This window comes from Arvicanthis niloticus, chromosome 18, assembly GCF_011762505.2.
Source record: "Arvicanthis niloticus isolate mArvNil1 chromosome 18, mArvNil1.pat.X, whole genome shotgun sequence".
NCBI lineage: Eukaryota > Metazoa > Chordata > Mammalia > Rodentia > Muridae > Arvicanthis > Arvicanthis niloticus.
In genome coordinates this window covers 22,331,587-22,356,876 of record NC_047675.1, presented here as the reverse complement: position 1 = coordinate 22,356,876, position 25,290 = coordinate 22,331,587, and the positions used below count along the sequence as shown (strand labels likewise).

The 25,290-nt window shown below is 49.2% G+C and overlaps 1 protein-coding gene across 1 annotated transcript; it reads right to left on the bottom strand.

Annotated features, from left to right (window-relative positions):
• Positions 1-1,107: 1,107 nt before the first annotated feature.
• Drc7 (dynein regulatory complex subunit 7) lies at positions 1,108-24,013 on the bottom strand. The gene is made up of 18 exons (XM_076915684.1): positions 23,966-24,013; positions 22,888-23,117; positions 22,379-22,553; positions 20,632-20,757; positions 19,918-20,112; positions 17,323-17,481; positions 16,819-17,037; positions 11,676-11,804; positions 9,533-9,605; positions 8,646-8,774; positions 8,367-8,495; positions 6,835-7,055; positions 5,418-5,633; positions 4,785-4,895; positions 4,580-4,690; positions 3,436-3,630; positions 1,436-1,575; positions 1,108-1,351 (listed from the first exon to the last, which is right to left on the bottom strand). The coding sequence occupies exons 2-18, from the start codon at positions 23,091-23,093 to the stop codon at positions 1,258-1,260; spliced, it is 2,628 nt and encodes an 875-aa protein (XP_076771799.1). The 5' UTR covers positions 23,094-23,117; positions 23,966-24,013; the 3' UTR covers positions 1,108-1,257.
• Between the last annotated feature and the right edge of the window lie 1,277 nt (positions 24,014-25,290).

Sequence of the window (25,290 nt, the reverse complement as noted above, 5' to 3'; positions counted from 1 at the left end):
TTGGCATACTTGACTCTTCCAAGATCCATCCTATTTCTGTCCCTTGGATCTCTCTTCCACCACCTCTCCTCTCTCTCTTCTCTCCTCTCTTTGTATCAGGGTCTCACTTTGTAGATCAGGCTGGCCTTGGAGTGACAGAGATCAAGAGCTGGGATTAAAGGCATGGGCCCCCACATTTGCCACGAGCCCCTGGTTTTAACCGTGGGTTTGGAACTATGCACTGAACCTTACTGGGCTCATCTTTGAGTGAAGACAATGACTGCTCCACCACCAGAATTCATCAACAAGAAGGGACAGGGACCCATGAGTCCCTCCCCAGTCCATGATTGCCAGTCACTGGCCCAGATAGTACAGGCAGCCACAGCTGCAGTGAGGGCTGCTGTGGCTGTGGCTGGGTCATGAACTTGAGATTACAGGCCAGGTTTTCTTTACTTTTTTTTTTTTTTTTTTTAAGATTTATTTATTTTATATATGTGAATGCACTGTAGCTGTCTTCAGACACACCAGAAGAGGGCATCAGATCCCATTACAGATGGTTGTGAGCCACCATGTGGTTGCTGGGAACTGAACTCAGGACCTCTGGAAGAGCAGTCAGTGCTTTTAACCACTAAGCCATCTCTCCAGCCTGTTTCTTTTTTGTTTGTCTGTTTGTTTGTATGTTTGTTTTAAAGACAGAGCCTCGTGTGACCCAGGCTGTCCTCAAATTCCCTATGTAGTTGAGACAGATCTTGAACTTCAATCCTTCTGCCCTCACCTCCTGCAGGGATTACAGGCATGCACTACTCTAGCAGTTTTCTCTGCTTTTTAAAGACTTATTTCAGGAAACATCACCAGCCCCATTTCACAGGTGGTACATGGGAGAGGAACTTGGATTCTCTTCCTTGTCCTCTAATATCAAGCTGCCCTGTCGTGGGGTGTGCTCCTTAGTCAGGCTGCTCTCCCTTTATGAGCTGACCCACCATCAACACATTGAGCTCTAAGCAGATGTTGGCAGGTGGGTGTGGAACCATCTGGAGAGCTAAACACTTGATAATCCAGCAGAGAGGATGACTTAAGAGAAAGACTTAGGGTGGTGGGGACTGGAGCTTGTAAACACTGACTACTGTAAATGGCAAACAGGAAGTGCATTTATTTGAGGGAGGCTACAAAGGACAGGGAGGTAGTGTGGCAGTGAGGCTGGTATAGGATCACAGTGGCTGAGGACAAGGGAGGGACTCCATCCTCGGGCAGGGTCTGCCGCAGTCCCTCCAGGGGCCATCAGACAAAGACTTTCACGAAGTCTATCAAGCGCGGGTCCTTGTAGAGCTTTTCCTCCAGCGCCAGGTACTTGAGTGGAGCCAGCTCTTTGTGCCTGAGCAGAGTGAGGAAGGAGAAGGTGAGGGATGATCCAAGCTATCAGAGTGCTCCCAGGAGTCCTCCTGGCTCTGCCCCTTACCGATTGAGCCGCTGTTCCAAGATCCGGATGCGGAACATGGCCTGAGAGCAGTAGGTCAGGTAGAGGTCTTCATCCTCAGGCGTCAGGGTTACCTGGTTCTCCTGGTACCATTGCTGCTTCTTCTGCAGCTCCTGGGTCTCCTGGAAGCATACAGAGGTGAGCATGGGGATTGTGTGAACTGATCTGCAGCCAGGCTATAGGCCCATAGATGACCAGGCAGTCCCCAGAGGATAATGCCCCAACCCCCAAGGGAAGGGACAGAGTTAGAGCATCACAAAATATCTTGGGTGGGAACCACTGGGGGTGGGGTGGGGTGGGGTCATGATTTGAAGGACAGCATATGCATGAAAATCAGAACAGGGCCAAAACAGCTGGTCAGAGCTAGGGGTGTGGTTTAGTGCATGGCCCCCAGGTTCCACCCCTAGCCTCTCATATACAACAAAATCAAAACAACTGGATATGGCGGTGCACGCCTTTAATCCCAGCTCTCATTTGGCAGAGGCAGATGGATCTTTGTGAGTTTAAAACCAGCCTGGTCTACATAGCAAGTTCCAGGCCAGCAAAGGTTACAGAGTGAGATCCTGTCTCAAAAAACAAAGCAGAACACTGACTGCTCTCCAGAGGACTGGGGTTATGTGGGGAGCCGACAGAAGGCGGCTATCATCTGTACAGCCAGCCATCTTGAGCCATATACCCTGACAAGAGACTTAATTACAACAGCCTACAACAGCTGAGCACACTCTGATAACATCTTGTTTTAGATACCCAGGATCTTCCCTTGGGTGTGTGTGACTTAAAGGTGTGACTTAGAGCAGAGACTTAAGGGTGTGACTTAGAGGCGTGGCTTAGAAGTGAGACACATAAAAGGCAAGAGGCAGACAGAAGAAATTATTAGACATTAGGCACTTAGCACTTGGAGAAAGAACTTGGAACTGGGAAAGAGACTAGCAACTAGGAACTAGGGACTAGGAACTCAAGACTTGGGACTTGGACTAGGAAGAGAGACTTGAGAATAAACGGGATTGAATCACACTCTGTCTGGTCTCCATTCCTCGAGTCCATCCTCACTCTCTCTCTTGCTGAACCCTGACCCGCGGACTGGAGCAGCTTGGGGCAGTGTGGGCTCTGACAATTTAGCCCCCAAGGCTTTTGGCAGTGCAGGTCCCAACACTGATAGAGCAGTCTGTGACATTTTAGCCCCCAAACGTATGGCAGCTCCGGCCCCAACAGGGTTAGATTCCCAGAACTCACATGGAGGCTCAGAATCATCTGAAACTCCAGTCCCAGGAGATGCGATGACCTCTTCTAGCCTCTGAGGGCACTAGGCATGCATGTGGTGTACATGCACATATGCAGACAAAACACCCATACACACAAAATAGCTACATGATCTAGACAAGTTGCAGGCATGCTTAGAGCCCCCAGCAGCTCGTCTCCAAAAATAAGGGTCATTGTGTCCCGTTCCACCCAATTCTCTCACAGGTATGCACCTCACCTGTCTCACAGAAATGAGCCAAGGACTAGGTGTTATTATAATGTTCCATCCATCTGTCCATGAATTCACAAACCCACCTATCCACTCCTCTATCCCTCTGTCTGCCCATCTTAGTTACCCATTTATTCTATCACTTATCCACCCATCCATCCATCTATCCATCCATCCATCCACCTACATCTAATCCTCACCCACATCTATCTACCCACAGATCCAACTGTACCTGCCCGCCATTCCCCCCACCTAGTTACCCATCCATCCACTCATCCATTTACCCAGCTATCCACCTATCCACGAATATTCACCTACCCACCATCCATCCGCTCATACAGTAACAAAGGGGGAAAGAAGAAATCAGGTTTTTGGAAGCCCTGATTACAGACACACACTCATCCGCTCATCCGTCTCTCCTGTATTCCATGAGGCACTGAGCAAAAAGACCTCAGGTCCAGTTTTCTGACTGTGGATAGTGAGGTCACCTCCCCTGCCTGGGCCCCGGCCACACCTTCTCAAAGCGAGCCTGGATGAGGTTAGCCTTGTCGATGAGCCGCTGCTTGAAGTCGCTGAGACACTCGTCCTTGAGGCGCACCGCTTGCCAACGTGTTAGCTTCTCGCCTGGAGGGAGCTGTGCCAGGAATGGGGCCAGGTAGTCCAGCTGGGCCTCCACCTGCCGCAGGTGCTCCTCATGCAAGACACGCTCCTGTGGGCCAGGGAATCAGCTGAAAGAGCGGGATATCCAGGAGACCTCCCAAGCAGCTGAGTCCACTGTGCAATACTACAAAGCCAGGCCCTAAATCCAGGTCTCAGGGTAGGGTTCCTATGAGACATGATTGCCTCTTTATCCATGTTTAGTCCTTTCTGACATGTAATTCCTGTTTCTGACATGAATTCATCAACCAGTGTGAGCCTTAGTCTCCTCTTCTGAAAACAGACCAGCTCAGGTCTGGAAAGCACATAGCCTAGGCCTGCCAATCCAAAGCAGGTACTTACAGTGAATGGTGGTGGTTTAGCAATGATTCTGAGCTCCCATTTTTCTCTTTTGCCCATAAGGCTGGCCTTACTTACATGGGGCACACGGGAGCCAGAGAACATGGAGACATGGTCTGTTGCCCTTTCCTATGGACCCAAGAACATTCCAAGGCCCAGCCTCACCAGGCCAACTCCTAACTTCTTTAGAGTGCTGTACTGCTTGGTGAAGAGGATTTAGCATCTAGTCTAGGAACCCGAACTGGTCCTCCCACTTGGGGGAGGAGATAAAGCCCAAAGCCCTGCATTGCTGAGTCCTGGTGCTCAACCTGTGCCTGAGTCAGTTGGCTGGACTCCCAGCTCAGGTCACAGCCTCAATGAAGCCCAGTAGAGATGGGCATGTAGTTCTCATTCTTTCTCCACACAAAGTGGAGACTTTCATTTGGCCACAGCCCTGGGTAAGTACACCCAGCCTGGATCTTAAGTGCTCTTTGGGGGTGACCCATCAGCACAGTCAGTTTGGCAGGTAATACAAGAATACTCACCTGATATAACCAGTGACTTCATCCCTTGCAGAGGGTTGACATACTCTCTCATCATCCCTTACAAAGGGTTCCCATATTCTCCCTACCCTGGAGGCAGGGCTCCAGGGAAGGAGACCTGGCAAAAGAAGGGAGGCTCACCATGGCCTCCCGGTACTCTTTGCTCTTCTCGTTACGCTTGGTGTCATAGATGGAGATGGTCAGCGTATGTGCCTCCTCCTCCTCTTCACGAAGCTTCAAGATCTCCAGGACCTTGATAGGACATCATGGAGGATATGCATCATGGAGGATATGCATCATGGAGGCCCTGTCTCCTTGCCACCTTTACTGTCTGATAGGACCTTACCTCCAGCTCTGACTCCCAGGCCTGATGTCGGGACAGCTTTTCTTCATTCTTCAGGTGAATCATGGTCTCATACTGGTAGAGGAGTTTCTTGGTGTGTTCCATTGGCTCTACCTGAGACCAGAACCACCAGAGTGACGGGGAGGCTGTACCAGAGCAAGTCTAGGGACCACTTGGTTTAAATCTACTCCCTTTTTCTAGCCATGTGACCTTGAGCAAGGTGCTTAACCTCTCCAGACCTCAGGATCCTTCTCTACAAAAATATAGTAACAAAGAGGGACCAAAGATAGGGACTTACAGTTATGCTATTAAAATAGGAAGGTGAGACCATCCTAGATTCTAGGGCATAAGAATATCCTGCTACCTTCGGGATAGGTCCCTGAGATCTGAGGACTAGGATCCTCAGAGGTGCAGATAGGGACCATGAGGAAGTCTCAGCCTGCTGGGTTTTCAGGTTTTCATTTTGGTGGAAATGGGATGATTTTCAGAGGAGCTGAAAGGGGAAGGTCCTCATACGGGAGTTTTGCCGGTTATCAGGGACAGAGATGGGTTTCCCGAGTTACCAGAAGATGCTGCAGGCACAGTTTCCAGAGTGTGCCCTCAACCATCCTGTGTGCCATGCGGTCACCAACCCACCTCGTAGCTGATGCACATGTCTGGTGTCATGATGATCTTGTTTCCCTTGCTGTCGACCTCCGTGCGCCGCAGAAACTCTCGCTTGGATGCGGTGATGTAGTCGTCGCGGCAATGGTAACGAAGCTGGATGCGCTCCTCCGCTATCAGAAACACTCGCTCTGCCACATCCTCATCCGCAGGTTTCGCTGGATTGCGGAAGAACCGCTCTGTGATTTTCTGTGTGGCCAGAACACACAGAGGAGGGAGGGGGGTTTCTGTGGATGCTCTATGGGCAGGAGGGAAGGACTCTCAAGACCCAGGAGTTCAGGGGTGCGAGTTGTTGATCGATCCTTTCTGGCCAGACAGACAATGATTCTATGACCCCTGTGGGTTCTCAGGACCCAGCTTCACATGCTATTGGTCCTTTCTCTAGTTTCCTCCACAAGACTCTGCTTGTCCACTTCTAGACGTGGGGAGCTCTCTGCCTCTCCAAAAAGCCTGTCCCATTATCAGATATCCCTTACTATGGAAAGGAGCATCTTTGGTGTATGGCCAGGATTTCAGTGCCCAAGTACTTTGTAGCATCTTAGAGGAAACAAAGTTAAATTTGAGGCAAAGCTGCTGAAAACAGGTATTCTAACCCTCACCCCAGATCTCAAAAAATTTTAAATGACTCTCAAGAACAAATTGTGTGTGTGCCTTGGTGTGCATATACACAGTTGTGTGGTGGCCAGAGACTGACGTTGCCTTTCTTGATTTGCTCTCCTGTTTGTTTTTTGAGACAGGGTTTCTGTCTCAAAACTTGGGCTCACTTGAACCTGGCCCTCAATGGTTTGGTTTGACTTGGCAAGCCAAAAAAACCCTGGTGCTGGGATTACAGATGTGAGTCATAGGCCCGGCTGTTGTCATGGGTGCTGGGCATCAAACCCAGGTCTTTGTGCTTACACAGCAAACTCTTTACTGACTGAGCTATGTCCTCAGCTCATTGAGATAGGATTTCATGTGGCTCAGCCTTGGACTCACTATGTACCTGAGGGTTGCCTCAAACTCTCCACCCTTCAGCCACCACCTCTCAAGTGCTGGGATTAACTGTCCAGCAATGAACAAACCTACTAGTCTACAGTAATATTGGAGAGAGGTCATTTGAGATATTTTTAAGTTTCTTTAGTTTCCCATGTTTCCAGATGTCTGGTTATTATGTGTGTATTTGTTCATTACAATAAAGAAACCATGCTTCTTTGGCTAGTAGCTGGGGACACAGCTTGGCCCTAACAAGCCCAGGGGTCTGCTTTTGTTAAAGTGGTTGTTTCTCATTTAGAACCCTGGCAAAATCACAGGCATTAATAATCAGCCCAGAATCAGGGCTTCCCTGATCCTGATGATCCTCTATCTGCCAGAGCGGGTGGGCAGCCAGTCCCCGGCCCAAGTGTATTCTCACCACCATGGGCCTCGGGTTGGACTCTGCACTGTTCTGGGTGAGCTTTTTGACTCTGGGTCCAAAATTGATGTGTCGATAGGAGAGGAAGTCTGAGCGCCCTTGATAGTACTCGGTCATTGTCATAGGTGTCTCTTCCCGCTTTACCAGGCCATCCACACGGATCATTTTATAGAATTCCATGACGCGGTCCATCTCAGGTAGCATAGACTTGTATGAGTGCACTGAGTGGGGAGGGGACAGAAGGGGAGAGGGCAGGGGCTGGGTGAGCATCAAAGCTGTGGCAGCTGGCTCTGTAATCCAATCCCAGGCCCAGGGAAAGGGAAGTTCAGAAGTATGCACGAGTATCAGTCATGTACCCAATCCTTACTTTCTGGGCTCATCTGTATGGTTACATCTAATTTTTTGTTTTTATAAACAATACCATGATGGATGACTATAACGTATATTTACTGTTCTTGCTCAGCCTTTGCTAAGAACAAATTCTCAGCAGAGGAATTACCGGGTCAAGATGTGCTCACATTTTAAGGCCATTATTGATGCTGTTTAGAGATGGAACAAGGGAGCTGGAGAGATGGCTCAGTGGTTAAGAGCACTGACTGCTCTTCCAGAGGTCCTGAGTTCAATTCTCAGCAACCACATGGTGGCTCATAACCATCTGTAATGGGATCTGATGCCCTCTTCTGGTGTGTCTGAAGACAGCTACAGTGTACTCGTATAAATAAAATAAATCTAGAGATGGAACAAGGGGGCCTCAGGCATGCTAAGCATGTGTTCTACCACTGAGCTACATCTCCAGATTATTAACACATTTAGCTCAATAATTCTTAAGAAAGAGTGACTTGCTGATATCAGTAGGAAACAAATTTCTACCCCTTTCAACCCCCAACACACATACCACACACACACATACATACACACACACACACACACACACACACACACACACAACACAGGTTAGGACCATTTGCCCACAACAGAGGTTGTGGCATGGTCCCTTCTTGGTTTAATCTTGGAAATTTTCAACTCCCAAATGTGGTTGGTATCTTTCCATGTGTGTGTTGGCTCCAGACTTTTCTCTGCCGGAGTCTAGGGTAGGATATTGATCTCAGGAGGCTTATTCTTTCTTCCTCCTCTTCCTAACCTCATGGTCTCTTAGCCATACCCATACAGTGACCACTCTGCTCCTGTATTTGCCTTTGTCGGTGGTGTTGGTTGGCTTTACTGCCCAACATTCTTAGACCCTTTACATGTGACCCATATCATGTGTCCTCTGGTGGAGATTCCTACCTGATCCCAGCCACAGAACGACATGTGAGCCTGGCTTTGACTTTCCTAGAGAGCCGAATGGCCATGGTGTTGTCCTTTTTCAGAGCTTCCTCAGCTGCCTGCACACCACCTTATCTTTCAGAGTCATGCTTGCCACCCAAGAACCCCGGTGATGCCTAGGGTTGGTTCTCCCCATCCGTGTCACTATATGTGACACACCTCTTCCCCCATGGCTGCTGGTTTGCCCAGCAATGGGATCCACACACCACAGAGAGCTTGGGGATGGCCTGGCTTGAAGTAGTCCACGTGCAGGCCTGTGGTCTTGTTTATGTGCTTCAGCTCCAGCATATCCTCCCGGTTCTGGTACCACTCCTTTATCTCCAGAACCTTTGTACCTGTGGGGACACAGAGACGGTTGCTGCAGGCAGACCAGCTCCGCTGGCTTCTGCCACACAGACACTAAAACAAGTAGAAGTGATTTTACCCAGAGTCACCAAGCACAGCATTTGGCTGTTCCCCTATTCTGTGCCCCAAAGGTGCCTTACACTGTAGGTCCTCGTAGGTGGTGAGGCGACACACCAGGCCATTGTTGTTGAGGTATGGGGACCACTTCTCCAGGTGTGCCTTCTTGTACTGTATCACTTTCTTTCCACTGGGGCAACGGGTCTCAAACTCTGTGGATGTAGAGGGAGCTGGGGTCTTTCATTCCACCCATCTTGGATGCTCATCCATTCTCTCCATTGCCTATAAAGTGCCTCCAGGCCCAGAACCAGCTCCAAGGAGGAAGAGAATACTCACCAGTGCTGGCTTCAACTCTTCCCAAGGTATCCTTGGGCCAGCCAGCATCCCAGAGCTACCCGAGAATCCTATCTGTGATCCAGCCACTCCTTTCCCCTGCCAGGCCTTCACCACTGAGAACAACGTGCTAGAATGACATCTGATACTTCAAAACCCAGCCCCAGTGACCACTACCTCTTAAGACACATTTTGCCTCCATCCCTTATCTAGGATGTAATGGGTGCTCCTACCCCAGCCTTCATGACCACTTCTGTAGCACTTTGCCACCTGCCGGAACAACCTATGCCTATGCCCCTCTTCTGAGTCTAGGCATTTCCAGGTGGGCATATGTAGACATTGGGCAAAAGATAACCCACACTCTTGCCTTCTTTTGCCTATTTTTTCCTGTGGCCTGGCCCCATTGTACCATATACAACATATTCTGCCCATGGCCTCCTCTGAACAGGGGATCTGGGGAAGGGCCATGTCCCGGACCTTGGTGCTCATGATGTTAACAGTCCCGTTGTGAGCTAGATAGTGTCAGGCTCTGGGCACAGAGCTGGCAGGGTGTTGACAGGGATAGAAAGAAGGGCCGAGGGAGCCTCTATGACTTCTCTGCTGAGCTGTGGGCTGAGAACCAGTGAATGACAGAGACCTTCTGGGGTGATCTCGATCTGGGCGACCCATGAAGGCGGCATGTCAAAGCTCTTATCCTCCTCCTCTTTGCCCTGTGAGGAAAAGAAGTGGTTGCTGGCCAGGGCCTTGGAGCAGAGGCCATGGCGTAGCTCTATCCCCTACCCCAGACCCAGACTTGCTAAGAGCAAGAGTCAGAAGGGAAGGAGAGGAGAAGGTTTGGGCGGACCCCTATTCCCCACTTGCCTGGTCTAAGATGGTAGCACCTGCTCTCATATCTTACCTGCAGCCATGACGGCTACTCAGAGAGGGGATCCTGAGTCAGAGGGAGCCAAACCTTTGACTATTAGGTTTGGAGATAAGGAGGGCTGGGTAAGTTTTTCATCCACTCAAAGCCTAGGTTTCCTTAGCTTAACTGGTCCTCTTGAGAAGAATAAGGATGTCATGAATAAGGCTTGGGCCCTGCATGGCTGTTCTTCCCTGGTCTGTGAAATAAGGCCTGGTCTAGACAAATGATCCTCAAACCAAGCTCAAGAGTTTCTCTGTATGTATTTTATTTTATTTTATTTTATTTTTTTGCCACAAACAATGCTCAGATCTTGGACTCTTGCTCAGCTAATTGACTTCTTTTGAGGGCGTGCAAAGTGATTAGTCAGCAGTGGGCAACAGCAACTTTTTTTGAGACAGCCCAGGTTTAGCCCTACAGCTGAGTGCTGACTCTCAGGATGTATATCCCCTGTCCGTGTTAGAGGGACCAGGACTCTCATTCCAGGGATGTGACAGGGCTTCCAGGCTCCTAAGTTTAAGGGTGCACACTGCTGGTCTATGCCCCAAAGTCAGCAGTGACACCAGTGCTCAGAATCAAGGGGAGGGAGAACAGGGTAGCCTCAGTCATTCTTAGGCAGCCCTCAGAGCTGAATAGTCACCACTGAGAGCCCAGATATGCAGCCAGACTGTTGGGGGTTGACTTCTAGCTCTCTCACTTACTGGGTGGGTCCTTACTGGGTGGGTGTCTCATTTTGCCTTGCTGTGTGTAAGTTGTCCTCAGCTATTCAGGAAGTGGAGATTTAAATGAGTGAACTCAGATTCTGCACCAGAAATAGAACCTGTCCCCCCTACCCCCCACCCTAGTGTTGCCTGTTGATATGGGCTTGCTCAACCTACCTGTAAAATCGTATGCTAAAGCCCTCACTGCCAGTACCTATGAATCCAGTTGCATTTGGAAGTAAGGCCTTCACAGTTAGGCAATGGAGTCTAAGTTGGGTCTTTAGGTGGTCCTACTACAATATGCTAAGTGTAGACAAAGGAATTAGGACGCAGATTCATAGAGAGAGGTAAAACTACAGAGCTCGTGGCCATCAGCAAACCCAGAGGATCTGGGAAGAAAGCAGCCCTGCCAGCAGCACCTTTGATCCTGAATTTCTAGCCTCCAGGGGTGTGGGACTTCCAGTTTGTAACACTCCCCTATGGCAATGCTAGCCGACTGATACACCTGTCACTGTTGCTATGGATATCAAACACAGACTGTGACCCTCACCCTAGTTTTACATGTAGAAGAGACACGGATGATTCCCAAAGCAGGGGGCATTTGCCTCCTAGTCTCTCATTTCTCACACAGGACCTCATGAAGAAAGTACCCCACTACCACACACACACACACACACACACACACACACACACACACACATCCCTGATGAAAGATGACAGATGGAAGGCTGATGAGGGGATACCCCAGGCCAGTGGTCTTTAGAAGACCTAATAGAATTGGAAGGTAAGGTCTGGCTTGATAGAAAAACCAGTGGTGACTGAAGAGGAGTTAGCAGAGTGGACCCTGGGACTCCCACTCCAAAGACATGGCCTCTCTAAGAAACAGTCCAATTGTTGATCAGGGCTCCAGATAAGAGAGACTGGATTTAAGTACTGTCCCTCCCCTGACCTACTGCTAACCTACTGAGAGCTTCTGGGATGGTAACTGGATATGCCTAGACCTCTGTTTACCCATCTGTAAAATGAGAGCTCTACAAGACCCCTCTGCTTTGAAGAATGTATGAATGATACACTTGGACCTCCCCCATGCATGCACATGTTTGCAGGGATGTCTGTCAGGCTGCCTGATGCAACCTGGGGTGAAGGCCCTCCACCCACCCCCATGCTACCAGACTCACCAGGTCTTCTGCATCATCATCATCATCTAGCCCTTCATCATCATCCTCAGTCAAGGACAGGTGAGGCTTATCGGTCCCCAAGAGCATGTACTCCCATCTCACAGGGTCTCCCAGGTCAAAGATCAAGTCCTGATGGAAGGGAAACCAACTGAGTGTACCCCGGGCCCCCATGACTACACCTGCTCCTAAGGGGCAATGGCTAGTCCCCGAGGCCATCAGGGGCTGTGCAGAATGTCAGCTTCATGCTTCATCCAGTCTCTGAGAGTCCAGCCACATTCCTCATCTCAACAGGGAAACTGAGGCTTCACTCTCATTCCATCATCCCATTTCTCAAGGAAGAAATACTATAGCATGTCCAGAAGAGACTCAGCAGTGCCCCCTACTGGGGGCAGTCTGTACATGAAGACGTTGTATATCACTACAGAGCATTTCTGAGCAGGAAATGACTGGTTTAATGTGAGCCTCCTTGTTTTTTTTTGCTTTTGTTTTTATTTTCTCCCAGCCAGGGAGATAGGACCCAGGACCCGGGACCCGGAAGCCTGGGAGTCAGGAGCAGAGCGCTACTAAGGACTCAGGAGGAAATAGGAGATCTCAGAAGGAACCGGCCCTGTCAGGACCTCAGCCCTGGATTTCTAGTCTCCAGAACTGTAAATCAAAGAATTTTTGATCTTTAAGTTCCGAGCCTGCTGCACTTTCTGGTGGCAGGTACAGGTGTCAACCAAGGGGACTGGGGTCCTGTCTACTCGCTTTTCTCCCGAGGATCATCTCCCAAGGTGACAGAAAGATGGAAGCCTGGAGAAAAGCTGCTCAAAGGAGACTGAGCATCCAGCCACTGGGAGGCAGCCCCAGTCCCGTGTTCACTGTCCTGTCATGTCCCAAGAGGGCTCCTGTGTACTGTGCCCTACCTGGTAGTAGGGATGGAGAGGTGGCCATAACAGAGGGAGGGAACAGAGGAGAGGAAGGCTTCTGGATACAGCAGTGACTGGGAATAAAGACTAAAGTGGTGGAGCCCACCTGTGTGGATGGTCACCTATCATCTACTCTTTGCTAAGGCCTGTCACTTTTATAACTGGCAAGCAGTAGTCACACATGTTGTGTTGCTTCAATGCCAAGTTCTGTTCCATGGATGGACAGTGGTTGCATCTCGTGCTCCTGGGGCACTTGTACCAGGCAGTCTCTGTAAGGATGCTGCCCCATCCCCCAAATGCCCAATGCCAATGCAAGGTTCTCAGTGGGAATAAAGCCCCAGTGCTGTTTTAACAATGTCCGTACTGGCTAGTGTTATGGTCTCTTCTTCTATTCCCTTACGTGGTGACTCGGTACTGGCTCCCTGGCCTCACTCCTGCCTAGAATAAATGTCCTCCCCATAGCACCAGTGTGATGTGCACTGCACAAGGACCTGAAGGCTAGAGGAGGAGCTGAAGGATTGCAGCCAACTCTGAAGGGCCATTATCCTTCTGGGATGCTACCCTGCATCATCTGCCTAGTAGTTTCGATAATCTGGGTGTCTGCCGTATGAAGAAACAAAGCTGACACTTGTGAAATGCCCAGGACCTATTACAAGCACATTCTGAGCATTGTTTCTCTGGGAGGGAAACAAAGGCTGAGAGGCCCTGGAGTCAGGCCATGGAGCTAAGTAGGGCACTGAGACAGACGTTTCCCTATCCCAGTAACTCAACTTCCTTCCATTCACAGACTCAGAGTCACTGGCCACCTCGTGGAAGCATGTTCACCCTGTTTGGCTCCCAAGGGGCCACAGCCATTCCTTGGATAGGCACATTGCAACAGGGTTCTATCTAGTCAGAAATAGGGGACACTGGGTATAACAACAGAGCACAGGACTTGGAGGCCTGAGGCCTGAGTTCAATCCCAGTGGCTTGTTGCTTTTCTCTTCCATGAATATGCCTAATGGTGGAGATCTGCTCTGTGTCATGTTCCATATGTTCCTAGGCCAGGTTCAGGGCCTGGTACACAGCAGGTGCTTCAATGGAGAGGTTGAACACGCCACTTCCCTCCCAGAATTGCCACTTTGACCCCACCAAATGAGTTAGTCACGTCATTATCCATACCCTGTCTCCCACATTTCTCTTCTGTCAACCCATATTTAAACATTTCTTCCCCACAACTAGACCCACAAGAGCTGGGCATGATGGTAGACCTGTAATTCCACACCATTCAGGAAGCTGAGGCAGGAGAATTGTTGAGTTCAAAGCCAACCTCGGCTGTAACAGAAGATGTTACTTTAAAAACAAACATCAAAACCCACAACAATTAAGAAGCTGTGCTGGGATGTAGCTCCGTGGTAGAGGGTTCATCTAGCATGTGTGAGGCCCAGGTTCCATCTACTACTAAGGGGAAATTACGCAGCAAAGATCCATGAAAAGATGTTTATGGTTGGGGGAGAGTTTTCTCCAGGCAGGGGTCTGAAGCAGTTAAGAAGAACTTCTGGGAGGGGCGGAGATGTAGCTCAATTGGTAGAATGCTTGCCTGACATGGATAAGGCCCTGGGGTCTCAGATCCACATAAACTAGGCATGGTAGCACATGCCTGTAATCCCAGCATTTGGGAGTTGGAGGCAAGGAGATCTGAAGTTCTGAAGTTCTGCAGTTCAAGGTCATCCTCAATTATATAGTAAGTTCAAGGCTAGCTTGGGATGAGGAAGAAGAGGGGGAGGGAAGGAGAAGGAAGAAGAGGATGATGAGGAGGAGGAGGAAGAAGAAGAGGAGGAAGAGGAAGAGCGGAGGAGGAGGAAGAGGGAGAAGAGGAGGAGGAGGAAGAGGATGAAGAGGAGGAAGAGGAGGAAGAGGAGGAATTTATCCACAGTACTGTAGTACTAAGGGAGAGAAATCAGATGTGGAGTCCTCCAAAAAGAAAAAGGTAGGCAATCTCCCAGACTCTGCACTGGGCCTTTGATGGACCACACCCACGGACTAAAGATAACAGAAAGGCTCAGGTAAGGTCATCCAGGATTGCTACATGTCTTCTTTTCTCACCAGATTCTCACCCAACATCTCTGCAGGAGATCAGACATCCAATTATCTCTAAAATGTTTGTCATATGTGGCTTTTAGTTACATACACACATGTACACATGGAGAATGGAAACAGGTACTAGCAAATGAAAAATTAGATTTTTTTGTTGGTGTCTCACTGGGTATACAAGCCACACGCAGGGCAGGCCCATGCCCGGCAGTAGATAGCCAACACAAAAGGAACTTAGTGATATTTTTGGAAGGTTTTTTTTTTTTTTTTTTGGCTTCATAATGTTTTGTCTTTTGTTTGTCTGTCTGTCTGTTTTCTTGTTCTTGTTTTGGCTTTTTAACATTATAGATCTTTGCTTATAAATTATAGTTTCTGGTTTTCCGTCTTTATGGGATTTCTGCATGTGTAAATGTGTATGTGTCTATATGTTTCTTGTGCTTTTTCTTTCTATTTTGTTTGTTTGCTTTGTCTTTTGCTGATTTGTTTGTTTTTATTTTATCTTCTATCATTATTATTATTACTATTATTATTATTTCTGCCTGTCCCAGTGAGAAAGAGAAAGGGTGTGGATTTAAGTGAGTGGGGAGGTAGGCAGGAGCTGAGAGGAGTGAGGGGAGGGGAAACCATAATCAGAATATATTTTATGAGAAATTTTTATTTGTTTGAGATGGGGTCTACCTATGTAGTCCTTGCTGTCCTGGAGCTTGCTATGTAGACCAGACTGGCTTCCTGCCTCTGCCTCCTGAGTGGTGTCTAGCTTAAAAATCTATTTAGACTATGTGGCTTTTAAAGGTAAGAACCTGGGGGCTGGAGAGATGGCTCAGCGGTTAAGAGCACTGACTGCTCTTCCAGAGGTCCTGGGTTCAATTCCCAGCAACCACATGGTGGCTTACAACCATCTGGAACAGGATCCAATGCACTCATCTGGTGTGTGTCTGAAGACAGCTGCAGTGTACTCATATAAATAAAAATAAATAAATCTTTAAAAAAAAATCCTAGTGCATGAAATGGCCTAAGCACCATCACCAAGAGGCTGAGACTGACAGAATACACAAAGACCCGTAAATCATGCTAAATATAGAAAATACAGAGTTTTGTTTAAAAAGCAAAGACAGCCTTGCTAACATAAGCCAAAAGAAAGCCAGAGGAACTATATTTATGGATTTTAAATAAATATCAGGATTTAAAATATTGATGGGGGAAAGATGGGAATTTACAATACAAAGGAGTCCGTTTATCAAGAAGACATGGTAACCTTAAATGTATAGTCACTACATTACATATTTCTACATTGTTTGAAGCCAACACCAATAGAGGAAACAAAGAAATCCAACATTCTAATCCAGTATGTGGGTAACATCAAGAACTTTAGAATATAGAAAACCAGCAAAGAAGGCCAGAGAAGAGTTAAGCACCATCAGCGGACTTGTGATGATTGATATTCAACAGAACCTTCCAGTCAGCTTCAAAGAATAGTCATGTTAGTCAAATTCACAGAACAGTTGAGAGGCAGCATAAGCTGGACCAAAAACCAAGCCTTAAGAGACAGTGGGTGCCGGGCGGTGGTGGCGCATGCCTTTAATCCCAGCACTTGGGAGGCAGAGGCAGGTGGATTTCTGAGTTCGAGGCCAGCCTGGTCTACAGAGTGAGTTCCAGGACAGCCAGAGCTACACAGAGAAACCCTGTCTCGAAAAACAAAAACAAAAACAAAATGACAGTGGGGGTTGCATGGTAAACACTCTCTAAAAACCACACAATTAAAACCGAAATAAAAGAAAATAGATCACTGGGAAATACATCTACACTTCTATAAACAAAACCTTTAAAAAAATTTGCACAAGAGGATTCATGTAGTATGGCTGTATTCTTTCTGATTCTGGGTTCAGGAAGCAGGGCCTTCAGTGGACTGTGTGCTTAGCACTTCAGATGTACACACATTTTTCCTGTGCGAATGTTTCTCTTCCACCCAGAGTTCATTCACATAAACCAACAGCACATGGGTTAAAAAGGATGCACACAGCAAACTGGAGAAGTTCATCTTGCCAGAATGGTCCTTGATAGGCGGGGGGTGTGGATTCTGGGACCTCTACCAAGCAGAACCCTGCTATCAAGGGGAAGGTGGCCAGACCACCCAGGGCCCCCATCCCCGGTCTCAGGCCCACCTTGCAGCAGTTCCAGCAGTCCTGCATGTTGATCCAGTAGTTCTTGTGGTTCCAGAGGCTCTCAATGCCCAGGAAGTGGTCATCCTTGGTACTGTAGCTGCGTCCAGTCAGAGGGTCAATGAAGAAGCTCTCAGGCACTTCACGCTTCCCTGACAGCACCAGGACCCAGGAGTGCACCCGCAGACCATGCAGGGGGTCGGGCTTCGCTTTCTCTGCCTCCTGCACAAGGAAGGTAAGTGACCACCAGAGAATGCTGGAGAGTTAATGCTCTTTCCAACATTCCTCTGTAGAACTCCAGGTTTCAACCACTAAAATGCTGGGGGGACCAGATCTGTGGTTCACTCTTTGGGGACTCCTGGGTGAGATTTCATCCAAAGAAGGGAAATACGTTCTATGGGTAAGGGGCGCTTTGGTGAATCTTAAGAGAAGGCCTATGGCACTGGTAATTTATCCATTGGGTCCACCGTGACCAGCTATGAAGGGTGCAGTGCCGTAGAGACCCACCAGGAGGCGATCTTCCTCTTCCTTAAGCCGCTTCAGTTCTAGATCCTTGATCTCCTGTAGTCTCTTCTCCTCTTGCTCCTGCTCAAACCTGCTGGTCAGGTCCCGGGGCGGCTTGATAGCGTATTTCTTAGGCACCACCTTCTCTTTCTTCTTGACTATCTGTCACCCAAGAAGAGTGGAAAGTCGAACTCCCACCTGAACTCTTTACGGGCTTAATGGGATGGGGGGGCGGAGGGGCTAGCCCTGATAGAAGAGGGAGCTGCCGCACCACCGCAACAGCTCCAGGACCTGTAGGGAGGAGGGGAGTCGAGGTGGAGGTCCTCTTTACAGATCAAGCCTAGCCGCACAGCACAGAATACCTCCCCACCAGCCTGGCGCGGGAACATTTAAGCATGCACGCATGCACGCATGCACGCACGCACGCACGCATGCACGCACTCACACACGCAGGCACGCACACATGCACAGCCCAGTTGACCTGGATCCCAGACAGAGGGTGGGGCAGATAGTCTGGGGTAAGAGTTTTCAGGGGTTATCCTTGGGAGAGTTCATAAATTGATTCCAAGTTCAAGTTTTCTGGGCCAGGAAGGAAAAGTAGTGTGTGTGTTTCTACATGTATGTGCGTGTATATGTGTATATACTTAAGTACAAAATGATGGTATGTGAAAGAGCTTTCCAGGAGCTGCTGAGGTGGGCTTGTGATTGTGAAAGAAATACAATCTCCAGTCTTGAGGATCAGACCCAGGCTTTCATCCCTGGGTCTCCATCCTCCAAAAACACGTTACCACATTTTCCTCTTGAGCATGTCATTTTATCTTTCTGTATGCTAAGAGTGATAACACCAACTACCCAGGGTGCCATGAGTAGCCACTAAGTCAACCCAAGCCCACATTCAACCTGTTTGCCATCCAGAAAGTTCTCTACCTTCATTACTTATTGACATAAATTTAATTCTTTGCATTGCCTCTGAAGCAAGAAGACCAGGAGGTGTGATCTCAAAGGCTCTGGAAGGAAAAAAAATGTAAGAGAGCATTTGCCCATCCCTTGTGTGGTGGTTTGAATGAAAATAGCCCCCCTAGGCTTATAGGGAGTGGCACTATTAAGTTTGGCCTTGTTGAAGTATGTGTGTTCTTATTGGAGGAAGTGTGTCACTAGGAGGTGGGCTTTAAGGTTTCAAATGCTCAAGCCAGGCCCAGTGTCTCTCTCTCTCTTCTTGCTGCCTGCGGATTGGGATGTAAAACTCTCAGCACCTTCTCCGGCACCATGTCCACCTGTGTGCCATCATGATGATAATGGACTAAACCTCTGAAACTGTAAGCTAGCCCCAGTAGTTGCCAAGGTCCTATTAATCCCAGCATTTGGAAGGCAGAGGCAGGTGGATTTCTGTGTTTGAGGCTAGCCTGGTCTACAAAGCAAGTTCAAGGACAGCCAAGGCTGTTACAAAGAGAAACCCTATCTTGAAAGAGAGGGAGAGAGAGAGAGAGAGAGAGAGAGAGAGAGAGAGAGAGAGAGAGGAGACTACCCTGGAGAGTTCTTTTCTTGACCTCCTGTTCAGTGCTTCAGATCCCTGGGTCTCTATCCTTCAGCTGCAGAAGGGCTTCACCCTTGTCATGGAGCCCTGGAATCCACCCAGGATGTAGAAAGCTCTTCCTGTGCATGCTGCATGGTGTTTTTTCCAATTTAAAGAGATTTTGGGTTTTGGGGGTTTTGTTGTTATCTGTGTGATTCTAGCATGAAACATATACCTATATGTTCATACACCGGTAATGTTCATTACCCACAACCATAACCCACTCATACTCAGTACTTCATATTTTTAAATTTGAAAAGTGCTTCTTTTGTTTGCAGAAACTCTGGTGATCATCACATTCTTAATGAGCAGACAAGAAACTCAAACGTCACTCACTGGGGGCAGTGCTAACTTTTTCCCACTAAATGGGCTGGGAATGTAGCTCAGAGTAGCATGCTCGCCTACATGGGTGAGGTTCTTGATTCCATTGTGAAACTATAACAGGTGTGTGTGTGTGTGTGTGTGTGTGTGTGTGTGTGTGTGTGTGTCTGTGTGTCTGTCTGTCTTGTCTATCTGAGTGGGAGGAGGCCTGAGAATCAAGCAGTCACTTGGCCAGTGTTTCCCACCATTAGAAGAACTGAACAGGCTTTCATCAGATGCAAGGGGAAGTGGGTAAGCTTGTGATAGCTGTATATAAGGAAGAAGCCATTTGTGTTATGAAATTTTCCCAGTGGGAGCACAGCGTCTTAAACTGAGCTAAGACAAAGCAAGAGGGACTTCAGTTTGGAGAAGTGGGCTGTGGGTGGTGCTGAGGACAAAGAAATCACCAAAGGTTTGCAATAGGGGGTCTGGAGCAACAGCGGATGGGGCAGGAACCCATAAGTATAAGGACAGCCTGCATGGGGACCTGCTTCTTCAATGATGGCCAGGGCAGAGACTCAGCCCTCACTTCCCTAAGAATGATCAGGGCAGAGACACAGTTCTTGCCTTCTCTAAGGATGGGTAAAGGCAGGGCCCTGATCTTCTAAGATGGATGGACAGTCCCAGGACTGTGCGTTCTTTGGGTTGCCATGCATCAGGCATACCTCTTTGGCCTTCACGGTGAGTGGACACACTTCCCTTGTCAGGTCCATGAGGCACAGGTCCAGTGAGCCATAGCCATTGACACAGTAGGCATCATAGCCAGAGCCAATCAGCATGGAGCAGAGCAGGGTGCTGAAGTCGAAGCAGTTCCCCTTCTGGCACTTGAGTACGGTGGTCGAGGAATACAAGTGCGTGGGCTGAACACAGCACACCCATCAGCTCGAGAGATGCCTTGCCACTCACCACACAGCCACCCACTTGTAGGGGAAGGGTCCCTGTTGCAGCCAGAGCCTCTCAAGGAAATGCCACAAACAGACCCATGCAACCTACATGTGTCCGCCATTTTAAGAAACAGGTGGGCTCTCCTTCTTATTCTTCTATCAATGATTGCTTATTCACCCCTCTTTCCTGTCTCCCTCCATTCTCAATGAAAAGCTGACTGAACCTTTTGGAAGCCCAAAGATGGGGTTGAAGGCTTTAGGCAGCTTGGTATCCCCCAGCTCTCAGCTATCCCTCCTGAAGTTAAAAGGGGAGACTGAGGCAGAATCCAGCAGGCAAGAGACTGGGCTTGCTATGTACCCTTGGGTCAGTGGTTATCTCTTTCTCTTTTTCCCCTACAGGTGTCTCAGAAGGCTGGAGCCTGGCTGATTTTCTATCAGCCAGACTTGCCTTAAGCCTGCTGGGCTTGCCCTGTGTAACCAGGGAGTAGCACTTACCGGCTTGAGGGGGTCAACCAGTGGAATCATGGTAAGGAAGTCAGATACGAACTGAGCGCAGGTGTCCCAGTTGTAGAGTTCAGGGTAGGGCATCAGTGTGGGCCTCAGGGTGGTGCTCACGAACTTCTGCAAGTGAGAGATCTTGCCAGGGACCCTGTATAGCAGGGACCTGTGAGGGTCCATGCCTGGCTGGTCCAGACTCCTTTCTTGAATTCTCAGGGGGGACCCTGAAGAGACCTGGTTCACAGGCCTCAGGGTGATAGAGCAGTATCTTGCTGGGAAGGTCTGGCATTGGCCAGGGGAGGTGGCAATGGCAGAGAGGCACCCATTCACATCACTCCGTGGGGGTACTACTAGCTTTTTCTGGATCTGGCTGGAAGGACAGGGCAAAAGGCCTTCCTTTCAAGCCCAGAGAGGCCAAGGATGATGGCTATGCCTGATTGTCAACTTGACTACATCTGGAATTGACTACAATCCAGAGATGTGATCCAGATCTTGAGGCCTAGTGACTACTGGAAAGCTTAGGCCCAGGCAAGGTAGTACATGCCTTTAATCCCCGGAGACTGACGCAAGCAGATCTCTGAGTTCAAGGCCAGCCTGGGACAAAATATGTTCCAAGTCCAGGTGTGGTGGTACACACCTTTAATCTGGGCCATACCTTCTGCTGGAGGTCTACATAAGGACAGTGGAAGAGTTCCTTCTTCTTTGCCTGCTTGCACTTACTTGCCAGCACAGGTGCTGGAACCTGCTTCTTCATGATTCTAGCGTATACAGAAGACTAGCTGACACAGCCAGCCAGGACTGGGCACTTACTAGGTTCTTGGATTTTTTCATTCACAGCTGCCCATTGTTGGGTTAGTTGGACTGCAGTCTGTAAGTCATTCCAATAAATTCCCTTACTATTTAGAGACTCACAAGCTCTGAGACGCTAGAGGACCCCAACACTAAGACTAAGTGAATTGTCTAAGCTTGCTCAATAAGAAAGCACGAAAGGCCACAGATCTCCAACCAGGATGATGCCTTTTCAGAGGCCTATGGAGGTTCTGGGCAGGGGTAGGTAGTGACCAGGGTGGTCTTCAGTAGCAGGTACCAACCCCTCAAAGGAAGAGCAAAGCAACAGGACAAAGTGGAACAGAGCAGGCTCTTCCCTCCACAGGGCCCCAAGTAGCTCCCTGAACTCTCTCCAGGCCTCAGTTTACCCCATCTATGCCCATACTCTACACAGACATGGAAGGTCTCCTGGAATGTATAGTAATCAACACTGGAAGCTAACTCGAGGGCATCCTGGGCTACATAGTAACACCTCACCCATCCTGGGCTACATAGTAACACCTCACCCATCCTGGGCTACACAGTAACACCTCACCCATCCTGGGCTACATAGTAACACCCCACCTTAACTCAAGACTAAAAAGGCTGGCGTCGCAGCTCAGTAGCAGGGCGCTGGCCTACTATGTGTCAGGCCCCTGAGCTCATCTGCAGCTTCCAATTCAGATCCCAGGCCTGCATCTCCCCACCCCCCACACCACAGTAGTTTGTATGTCCCCCCCTCCCCCATGGGCCAGAGCAAATTCACAGGAGCTTCCTGCTCTTCAAGACAGCTGTGATTTAAGCCAGAGACAGTGAAGAACTGGACATGCTCCTCCCCACCCCCCACCCCCCACCCCCACCCTCACCCCTCACCCCCACCCCTACCCCCTCACCCCCCACTCCTGCTCTGGCCTTGCCCTTCAAGCCCCAGGCTTACAGGCACGTTGCACTCATTTAGCGGGTGCAAGAAGAGAGGCACTCGGTCTGGACACAGGTGGCTGTACTGGCGGGAGAAGTTGTCTGCCACCAGCAGCAGATGCTCCTCCTTCAGTGAGTTGGAGGTGTAGGAAGGAGGCAGCTTGGTGACATCTACGGGGGCCTGGCTTATCATCCTGTGTCCCAGCAGAGAAAGCAATAACCTGAGTGAGGCCATGCTTGGCACCTCCAGGAACTCCCCCTGAGCTATCTTTGACTTTGCCTTGTCTTCATTGGATCCTCACAGCTCCGTGGAGACTGCCACTCCTCACACTTTCACTCTTACACAACGTCCGCCGGCCACTAAAGGTTCACAGCTGGGGGCAGGGTGAGCAGTCTGGGAGGTAGAACCTCAAACTGAACCACATCCCTCTATGGCCCCCTCCAGCCCTGACCCTTGGTCCTTCCTATGGCTTGTCCTTTCTGATCATGCCAGCGCTGAGGTGGGAAGCCCCAGTCCGGGACACTCACGTGTGATCAGCTGGGGTAGGGATCTCGATGGCCATTAGCTTCCCCTCCAGGTCTCGAAGCTCATCCTGGCTCAGGATGGTCCCCTCTTTGCTCACTTCGGCTGGCTTGATCACCCGCTCCACCTTTTCAGCCCGTTCTGCTCTTTCAGCTGCTTCCTCACGCTCAGCCTCCTCCTCCTCCTCCACTTTCTCTCTCAGGACCTCCATCCCGACAGCTAGAGATGAGTATCTCTTCAGGGAAAAAACAAATATGCTCAAACAGGCTGTTGTCTGTCAGGAAGGAGTCACCGAGACCACTCGTGCATGCTGAGTGGCCAGAGGTACTTTTCCTCACAGAGGAGGAATAGCGTCCCTTGGAAGCTTCCCTTCTACCAGTCAGGGACAGACCTCCAACTCAGCAGCATGGTCTGGTTTTTAAAGCCCTTTTCTGCCTCTTAGGCACAGGGGAGACAAACAAGGAGTGGGTAATACACTTTTAAGGTATTCACAACTCACTAGACACCTACTGTGTGCCAAGCCCTGGGGCTACACACACACACACACACACACACACACAAAGACATCCCTCATCCACAAGAGACTTGGATGTAGTTATTTCTGAGACCCATTCTTCAGATGAGAAGACCAAGGACTAAAGAGCCTAAGAGAATCATCCAAGTTACAGCCAACAGAGGGCGGATCTGACTGGAACCCATGGATTTCTGGCTTTGAAACCCATGTAAGAGGGCAGCTATGGAAGGGAAGAGGGTCGGGCGGGGATGGAGCAAGGAAAGAAACATGACAGAAAGATCAAGGTGTCAGTGGGCAGGCAAGCTTTAGCTGGGGCTCAAGGTCACAGATTGGGCCATCAAAATGGGTCAGGGTCCAGACCTACAACTCTACCCCCCACGCAGGCTACCTCCTCAGCAACTGACTGACCCATAGTGCTCTTCCCAGCAGCAGCCTTCTCTCCACAAAACATCCCTTCCCGAAAGGTCAGGGCTAGGAGACCTCAAGAAGGAATACTTTGCTTCCCTGGTCCCTCCTCCTCCCTATCTCAAGTAGGTCCAGCCATCCCCACTCCCCAGTTCTCTCCTTACCCTCCAAGAACAGTCTTACTAGCTGTTATTTGTCTCTATGGTAACAGCGGAGGGCAGGCCCTGGGAGAAGAGGCTTCTGGGAAATGTAGTTTCCTGTGATTGGTTAAGCTCCCGGTTCCTCCACCACCACCACTACCACCATAGTGTGCTGGATGGTTGAGTAAGAGAATACAAGAGATGATCATCACGCTTTTAGGAATTTTTGTGAGCCAGTTGTCAAATACAGCATTATTAAATGATTAAAAACTTCCAGTGAATTATTGTTCCAGGTACATGAGCGAGGCAACATCTGAAAGAGTTTATTGAGGCTCAAGGTTCCAGAAGGTTAGAATCCATGATCATTGTGGCAGCAAGCACGGCAGCAGGTTGGCTGGTATGGTACTAGCTGAGTATTTACATCCTGACCTACAGTCACCAGGAGGGGTTGTGGGGGTAGCTAACTGAGAATGCATGGACTTTTGAAAGCTCAAAGCCCAGCCCCAGTGACATACCTCTTCCAGTGAAGCCACGCCTCCTCCAGTGAAACCACTCTTCCAAAAAGGGGGCGGTGGGAACCACCAAACATTCAAATATCTGAGCCTGTGGGAGTCATGTCCTTCAAGCCACCACATGAAGTACTTATATTAAAAAACCAAAGCAGAAGCAGAAAATGCTGAAAGCTTATCACTCTCCAGTTCTTCGACTACTTTCTGAACTGGAAACTTAAGGGTTCTTTTGGAAAGTCGGCTGTGTTGGTGGGTGGTGGGCTAAAAGGAAAGCGTTTAAGAACCATCGTTAAACAACAGATTTTGAAAAAAAAAAAATAAAGTTATAACTTTCCGTGCAGTTGAGGTAATTTCCACCAGTGCCATATGGGTGTGGTGGGAATGCAGTTACTTCCCTCTTCCCTGCTTCATCCAGGGATGTCAGAGCAGTAGTGGAAACCCGACAGTGGGTTATTTACACCATGGGATTCGTCTTTGGCAAAGGCTCCTCTTGGGAAGCAAACGGCTAAATACTGTCAAGCTACCTCTGCCCTGCCACAAGGGAGGTACCCTTCACCAAGACATCTGGAAGCCAATGTGGGGATCTAGGGTGGCAGGCTGCCTGACCGTGTTGTGCTTTAGGCTAATCTGGACCTCCTACTGTAGTAGGGATTCATGATATAGAAGATGTCCCAGTGGCTGCAGAAACTGAGATGTTACATTCAGCCTGGTTTCTTCTAAACATCTAAGGAGGAGCTGGGCCTGCTGCTCAATGGTAGAGCACTTACCTGAGCTATGGAAGGCCATGGATTTACTCTCCAGTAACACCCCCCCACACACACACACACTGACACTCTCTCA

Coding starts and splice junctions, on each gene's coding strand:
- Drc7 (XM_076915684.1), bottom strand. CDS start 23,093: ATGGAGGTCCTGAGAGAGAAAGTGGAGGAGGAGGAGGAGGCTGAGCGT. Junction 17,038..17,322: donor AAGAGGAAGATCGCCTCCTG/GTGGGTCTCTAC, acceptor TTCCTTGTGCAG/GAGGCAGAGAAAGCGAAGCC. Junction 8,496..8,645: donor CACCTACGAGGACCTACAGT/GTAAGGCACCTT, acceptor GTGTCCCCACAG/GTACAAAGGTTCTGGAGATA.